General features: G+C 37.5%; 1 protein-coding gene across 4 annotated transcripts; it reads left to right on the forward strand.

The window, feature by feature from the left end:
• The first annotated feature begins 2033 nt into the window (after positions 1-2033).
• LOC117121549 lies at positions 2034-7341 on the forward strand. Of its 4 annotated transcripts, none has more exons than XM_033266782.1 (2): positions 2034-2200; positions 6566-7341. In XM_033266782.1, the coding sequence occupies exon 2, from the start codon at positions 6598-6600 to the stop codon at positions 7252-7254; it is 657 nt and encodes a 218-aa protein (XP_033122673.1). In that variant the 5' UTR covers positions 2034-2200; positions 6566-6597; the 3' UTR covers positions 7255-7341. The 4 variants fall into 4 exon arrangements, with proteins under 4 accessions (XP_033122673.1, XP_033122676.1, XP_033122675.1 ...); XM_033266785.1 differs by having other exon boundaries at positions 2034-2223; positions 6395-7339; XM_033266784.1 differs by having other exon boundaries at positions 2034-2223; positions 6398-7339.
• Positions 7342-8248: the final 907 nt, after the last annotated feature.

The following is an 8248-nucleotide window of genomic DNA, read 5'->3' on the forward strand; positions in this document are numbered from 1 at the left end:
CCCACCATGGTTGAGACTGAGGTACAAATTTTTTTTTATGTCTGTGGCAATACTTCTCCCGCCGCTTGTCGGCTGAAATGGCACTGTCAGACTCGAAATTTTAAGGTAGGCCCCTAATTTAATATCCCCTTAATTTTTATTTGTAAAATTTAGGGTGACTCATGGTTGATATTCCACCAAAAGATTATGGATAGAAGATGATTCGCCAAATTAAGACATCCTAGCTTGGAATTCGATAGACAGGAGGGGAGAGGGCGCAGACAGTAAATTTTACATAGGGGATTTACTCTACCGGTACGAAATGTTTATGGCACCTTTAGATCAGTGGAGTAGAAGTCTTGAATTGGGGTGGGGAGGGGGGCTGATGCGCGAAGGTGAAATGGGTGGGGGCGAGCTTGATGATCAGTTAAGGGGCGCTAATTTGCAAAATATGGTGATTTTAGGTGATTTTTAACTACTTGACCGTGTTTTTTTTGGGTGGAGGCGACTGGGGGACGCGCCCCACGCCTTCCCCTATACGCCACTCCTTTAGGCCTAGATGGCCGGAAATGACACTGTCAGAATGTAATATTCTGTTATCCCCCATTTACTTTTGATTTTGTCAAATTTAGGGCTCCCTTCTGATTTTTTATCCAGTTAAAATCAATCGGGTAGGCCTACATGGAACAAGATACATTACTGTCTATCAAGTGGCTCTCGTATACTAAACATCTTTACATTAAGTATATATAAAAAAAAACTAATTTAAAACATTCTATCAGATCACCAATAAAATATTGGAATTAAAATATAATGCCAGTTGAGTGAACAAAGTCATCTTGTCAAGGGTATTTTTTTTTTAAATTATTATTGTCAAGGCATGATCACACCTTGTAGTCCGGCAGCTTAGCAGATGGATGTGGACGTTCCGGACAAAAGCACCAATTTTTTTTACATGCTCCTTATGGTCATAGCATTCAATTTTTGGTAGGAACCACCTCATCCGAGGTCATTATGGCGGCCATCTTGGATTTCAAAATGGCCGCCTAATAAAACCTATGTTTATCTATATCTCCGCTTCTAAACCACTTGGAATTATAATTCTAACGTCTGAAACTATTTTTATATGGTCAAGGAATACAATCATACCATTTTTGACCTGGTCAGATTGCCACAAATAGGTCATTTAAGGTAATTCAAGGTCAGATATTGTATGGTATCTTAAAAATTACATAATTGTCATATTTTACATTAGAACCATACCCAGACTCTCAGAATTCAAAATCTTTTCAATGAACTACAATATTTCATTCGAGGTCATTCTGACGGCCATATTTAATTTCAAAATTGCTGCCACGCAAATCTTATATTTATCAATATATGGGTTTTAAACCATTTTAATGAGAATTAGGCCTATGATATAATAATAATGTTATATTTATATATCTAAAATATATTTCATGGTCAAGGATTTATAACACCTGTGACATGGTCAAATGGTCATTAATGTCATAAAAGGTCATTTAAGGTCATTCAGTGTATATACCATACCATTACCATTTTTTACCTGGTCAGATTGCCATTGACTTTTCATTTCTGGGAACTGCAAGAAGAAAAAGAACATTGTTTTTCGATATCGAACACACTGTACTAGCTGTCTCTTATACACATCTAGATGAATATGGCCCTAAGCTGCCGTACTATTGGAGGAATTAGTTTAAAAAATCCTCCATGATCACACTGTGGTTGTAAGATAAAAAAATCCCAATGGAATCATGAAAAAGTTGTTTTAATAACCTAGTGGACCCCACATTTTTTCGAGGAAACCCTGCGGACCTCTTCGACTTGGCGGGCCCCACATTATTTTTCGCGGACCACAAAGGGGTCAGAGCCTCAGAGGACCTCAGGTTGGGATTGGCTTAAGGCAATCTTTACCGGCACGTACGCGTCGCGACCTTTTTTTTTTTGTGAATTACGCCCTCTACATAATTTCTAAAAATAGCTTAGGGAATTTTCATGTTTTTACTATTACAGTAGTCCTAGGCTAAATTTTGGGAAAAACGAGGAGGCTTGTTTTTTGGGGGAGTTTTTGTTGAACAGTACCAAAGATAATAAATAGCTATTTAAGTTCTTTGACAGTACTACTACTGTACTAGGCTAGTAGGCCTAGGCTCTAGGTAGAGGAGGAATGCTCGAAAATAATATGAGGATTTAGTTTTTTTTATCATTTTTTTTATACTATAGGTGAGTATAATCAAATCATTATAGTGATGACCCAGCGTCAAACACAAATATTCATTTTATGGTTAAGTGCTTTAAAATTTGACCCGAAGACGAAGTATCATAATTTCTTCTAGACTAGGCCTAGGTAGGCTAGGCCTAGGTAGGCCTATGCTAGGCCTCTCACTAGTAGGGCGGGCCTAGCCGAGTGTAGGGGCCTCCAGCCCAGCTAGACCTACATGTAGGGCCTAGGCTAGGCCTCCATTTTTAGTATACTACTACAGCCCCGACGAGCCCTGTCCGGCGGGGTTTTAAGCCCCCCTGCCACCCCACTGGCACCGCCACTGATCTCGCCCCCTTACAAACTTGCCGCCAACAAATTTTCCCCCTACAAACTCGCCCCTTACAATCTCGCCCCTTACAATCTTGCCCCTTTAACAAACTTGAACCCCTTACTGTCACACAGTTACCCCCTAACAAACTCGCCCCAAACTAAGGTGTCCCCTAAAAACTTGCCCCCTAACAAACTCGTTCCTCTGACTATATATACACAGTTGCGACAACAAATTTTTCCCCTTATTAACAAACAGCCCCTTAACAAACTTGCCCATAACCTTTCTGTAGGTCGTCAGATCAAAAATATAAAAAAATGATAATAATTTTGCTATCCATGTACATAACGTTATTTTGACTGCCAATCCTGTTGGGTCTAAAAGCACATTTTGGACCACACTAAGCAATAACAACTCTACCAGTGAACCTACAAGGTGTAGTTTTTATCGTTTGTTGCAATATATTTTGATTGCATGTTATTAATGCTTACAGTAAATCAATTTAAGCATTTATGAAACTATAGTCACTAGACAGTTTTTCATATGTCTGTTTTCTTGTTTGTTATGCACTTGTCAATTAGTCCCGGCCCCCCACGGACCTGGGCCATAGCAGAGATCTAGCCGTGACTGAGCCTGGAACGTACACATAGTTGTGTCCTCATAGTGCAGGGACGTACCTAAAATTTATCCATAGATGTAATTGGCCTCGAAAGGGCCGGGAATTTTACACGTTAGAGTAGCCGGGGTTTTTGGTGTAGTGCTGTCAAACAGCACCGGGTCTGGTCCTACCTAGCTTACACTAAGCATTCAGCAATTGTTGTGTGTTTTGATAATTAAAAAATTGCCTACCGGTACCCTAGACTTACCATCATGGTTTCATTTTTTTTATAGATCAAGGTATAAATTACATAATAAAATTTGAACCTCCAACCACGCAACGATGAGGACCGTCGATGTGATTTGAGTGTGTTGCGTGAATTTGACCTAGCTTGAGTAAAAAAATACACCAGTGAGCCAAGCAAGGAAATCTGTTTCTACTATTAATTTTCTTATTTAATTTCTGTTTTGATACTGAATAATATCAGTTAAATCAATCCATTTTCTTTTTATATGATCAATCTATACATTCCTTTTTTTCAAATTTCAAAATGCATGCATGCGTAGAGCTTCCATCAAGCAAGCTCATCTGCTTGGCCTATCTCCTGCCTAGCTTTCACGTGATTCTCCGATTCAGACCTAGGCTAGACTTTCAAGTAGGTCTTATCACCCAATCATTTTATTATCGGGGCGTTTAACCGGGACTATGGCAGTAAGTAGCCATGATGTAACGGTTTTGGAAGTTATATCCCGCTAGGCCCGGGGCTACAATTGACAGAAACGTTCCCTCAAAGATTCTCACGGTACTGTCTTGTGGTGAAGCAGACAAGAGGTTTGTATTTTCTTGTTTCTTTTATTTCCATTTTTGATACTGTACATATTCTGTTTTTAATATAATTTATAAATACATACATATTTATGGCTTTTTCACAGTTTTAGACTAATTTTTAAAGATGGAAAAAACACAATTTTCAAGGTCTACTCCCTGTACAGTAGTTCCTGGTAACTAATTTTAAATAATCGGGAAGGAACTCCCACAACCAACTTGGTTCCCACTGTAGTAGTGAGGAGACGCATTCTTTGTATGCTGCCTTCAGGAATGTTGGCGTATTACTGGTCAGACTAACAACCAGCTATTTTTAGATGCAAAACGCACGATGGCAGTGAAGGTGTCGCATGTGTTTACCTACTTCATACATGTCTCCAACTTTGGATCGTCAGCTATCTGCTGATCATCATATTTATTGTACTTGTCGTATAATTGTATAAGTATTTGTAACGATTTGTATTATACTGTAGATGGTTTTTTTATGTCTTTTTTCACCCGAGTGATGCATCACCATGTAATTCAAAACACATCTCAAATGGAACGAAAGTTTATTTTGGCAATAAAGAGTATTGCATCGATCGTATCATTACACACTTAATACTGTATTAACGGAAATATAGTAATAGAGTTTTAATAATATGTATAAAAAAAGCTAGTTATAAAAAGAATTGAAAAGAAACGTTATTTTTAGGCGCAAACACATGAGATGGCGGTGAAGGTGCAGTGTGTGCAACAGTAACTTTATTGTATACAGTAGTACATTTTAAAATTCAGATATAAAAGTGTACAGTATTTGATTTAAGAAATTAAATCAATACCGTAATGAGTAATAGACCTATATTTAGGAATAATTCAGAAGTTAATAAATATAACTGTGTACTGTAAACTTGACTTTTCATTTCTGGGAACTGCAAGAAGAAAAAGAACATTGTTTTTCGATATCGAACACACTGTACTAGTGAAAAACATGCTAATAGTATATTCCAAATTACTGTAATTGTAATTAATAATTCTGAAACAATAACGATCGTAAAAAAACAAAATAATAATCATACTAAAAAATACAAAAATATATTATGTATAGTAAAGCACTGTAAAAAAGACAAGTTAATAAAATTAATACTAAGTACTGTACCAGTTATAACTAAAAGTAGGCCTATAATTTACGGTACATTTCACCAAACTATGGTACCTACCTACCTAACGGAAAGGTTATGGGCGATTTTGTTAAGGAGAGAGTTTGTTAGGGGGCGAATTTGTTAGGGGCGACTGTTTATAGTCGGAGGGGCGAGTTTGCTAGGGAGCGAGTTTGTTAGGGGGTGAGATTGTAAGGGGCGAGTGTGTAAGGGGTGAGATTGCAATGGGCAAGTTTGTTAGGGGGTGAGTTGATTGTCATCCGAATTACCATACAGACAGCACCCTTACTGTAAAGTTTTTTAATTGCACAGAGAATATTTGAAAAGTAAGCTCAAATTTGCTCGGGAAATCGGAAAATAAGTGTACGGAATCGTAATTGCTGCATAATTGCATTGGATATATATTAAGATCTTTTCAAAGCCTAATTTTTCGGCAGAATCTGTGCGGAAAAAGACCCTTATTGTTCGAAATGCGTGCGCCAAATTTTGACAGTCTGGGACAGCACAGAACAACAAGGTGCACCCTCTCCTGACTGTATAATCACACCCTCTCCTTGCCATATAGAGTAGACCCTTTCAATGTTTACATTGGCATATCTGAAACCCTGGCGGTGCCCTAACCTGAGGCAAAAGATATTCTCGTGGGATAGGAGAAATGCATGGGAAATCAGTACCCATTATCTTTATTTTTGTTGTGCCAAAAATACGAAAGCAAATAGATGAGATTCACATACAGTATGTCATAGGAATGGACAAAAAAAAAAAAAAAAAATTTACGAAATTATATTATTTCTATTTTTATTCAATTTTAAAAGTCATTTTCATCTTATCTCTTTGGATGTTGGCAAGTGCGCCAAGAACGTGAAAGCTTGTACAAGACACTACCGCATTTGCCTACTCCGGCATCATGAAAAAACAATTTTTCCCCTCTCTTAAAACCTCATTTGACGGGAAAAACTGCCTCAGCCCAATATTGTGCTTCTCTCACCTGACTTTTTTTATGCCACAAGTTTTGATTGGTAAAAATGGTAACCACATGGCTAAAATCGATTGGTAAAGTTAATTGATTTGAAAATATAGTTTTTATTTGAAAATATAGTTTTTGGCAATAAAGACAAGCTGTCCCGTTAAAGACAATTCTAATTCGAAAAGGGCGCCCTTTATTAGCCCACCATTGCTAGGGATCTTCTTTGGGTAGCCCGTGTGCATGTCTATGCACATTGGTGTGAAGTATTAAGAGTATTATGATAAAAACAAAATATAATCATTGTACAATAATTCTGATATTTTACATTTTGTAGCAGATGATGTGCAGGAATCCCTAATGAATCCGCAGCTATGGTGTCTGCAGAGGGAGATTAATCACTGTGAATGGATCGTTCTAGACATTTGTTAGTCAGGTCGGTCTTGGGCTTCTGCAATACAAAGCTTTTTTGCCCTTACTTTTGAAATGTTTTTTTTTTAAATTATTATTTATAGATTTCCAGTTGATAACTCTGCAGAAATGTCTGAAGAAAGTCTCACTAAGGGTATCTGTACTTTGGCTGGTAAAATCAAGCCAGGAGAAGAGACAAGTCAGCTAAGATTAATTCTTTTTGACTATATAAGCAATGTAAAGGAAAGACAAAATGCCCTTGATTTATTTGATGTGCTTAAAGAAAGCCAGGAAATAACTACACAAAAGGTTCATATAGTGTATGAAATATTAATGTTGATGGGCAAGAAGAAATTATGGACAGAGTTCTGCAAAGATACGTTGATTAATATCAAAATTCTTTATGATGTCAAGAAAAATTCAATTTGCTTCACAAAGTTTCGATTGATGATGATTGAAATTGGAAATAAGTTGACAGGTAAAATGGTTACATATCTGAAGAAGGTATACGGTGTTGATGAAGAATTTTCTTCTGAGTGGATGCTGTTACTTCATCTTGAGCAGCATTTGCATGTTGAACAAGATGTCCAAGGTTCCTTAGAAGCATTTGGCAAAAACCTAAGGACAGCTATATGTACAAGAGGAGCTAAACTTGTTGAAGAGTATGGTAAGATTTTGAAAATATTTGGTCTGTTTAAATGTTTTTCTTTGATTAAGAGTTATCCCCAGTTAGAACATAACTCCATATTATTATCATGGTCATACAGTAGGATCAAACAACTATGAAACATATTGCTTAGCTCAATGAGGACAAATCAGTGGCGACACCAGCAGGTGGGGGCAGGGGGCTTAAGCCCCCCCCCCATCGGTCTGGTCAACCCCCTCCCACCATCAGCCAAAGCTCGTCGGGCAGTCGGACCAAAAAAAAAATCTTGTTTTTGGAGGAGGAGACACCCCTTCCCATACCCACCCCTGGCTCTGTCTCTTATACACATCTAGATGTGTATAAGAGACAGGTCTGGGACAGCACAGAACACAGATGTGTATAAGAGACAGTCTTAGCCCCCCCCCCCTTCGCCATAAATTATATCCTAGAGCTGCCACTGGGAGAATACCATAATGTTGCAGGTAACATAATAATTTGTTAAACCCACTGATGCTCCTGGAGAGAGAAAAACAACATGGAAAGTGCCTTGCAAGTTAAATTTAATGCTTTGATGATTGATTGCAATATTTTATTAATACAGTACAACCCATATTAAGGGGAAACCTTGAGGACCAAAAAAAGTTCCCCCTTAATAGGTGTCCACTGTACATAACACTAGATACGATTACGACACAACAATGACATATCATCGCGTAATTTGTATTCTTCAACACTGCGCGCATCTACATCTTGTAATCGTGTCTAATGTAAATGTGGCTTAATAATGGTTTTTAGCATGTTTTCATATAACGATGACATAATTCTATAATTTTATTTTTATTGACATACAGTAATTAGATATCCCAGTAGAATTAGAAATAACTTGTAGCAATAATTTGCAATGCAAATATAATTAATTTATAATATGAAATCAGCAGTAATGTACTTAAAACAACAATAGTAATATGTTCGAAATTTATTGTTTCATGATGCAATAGAAACAAAATAATTGTGCCCTTAATAGGGGTTATTTTACTATTTTGCACTCAGAAAGTGTCTCTGTCCCCTAAAACAGGGGTGTCCCCTTATAGGGTTGGCCGCAGTGTTAAAAGATATCTCCCTCCCCCCCCCCCC

This window comes from Anneissia japonica, unplaced genomic scaffold (genome assembly GCF_011630105.1).
Source record: "Anneissia japonica isolate Jap-2015-1 unplaced genomic scaffold, ASM1163010v1 scaffold287625_len26118_cov117, whole genome shotgun sequence".
Taxonomy (NCBI): Eukaryota; Metazoa; Echinodermata; class Crinoidea; order Comatulida; family Comatulidae; genus Anneissia; species Anneissia japonica.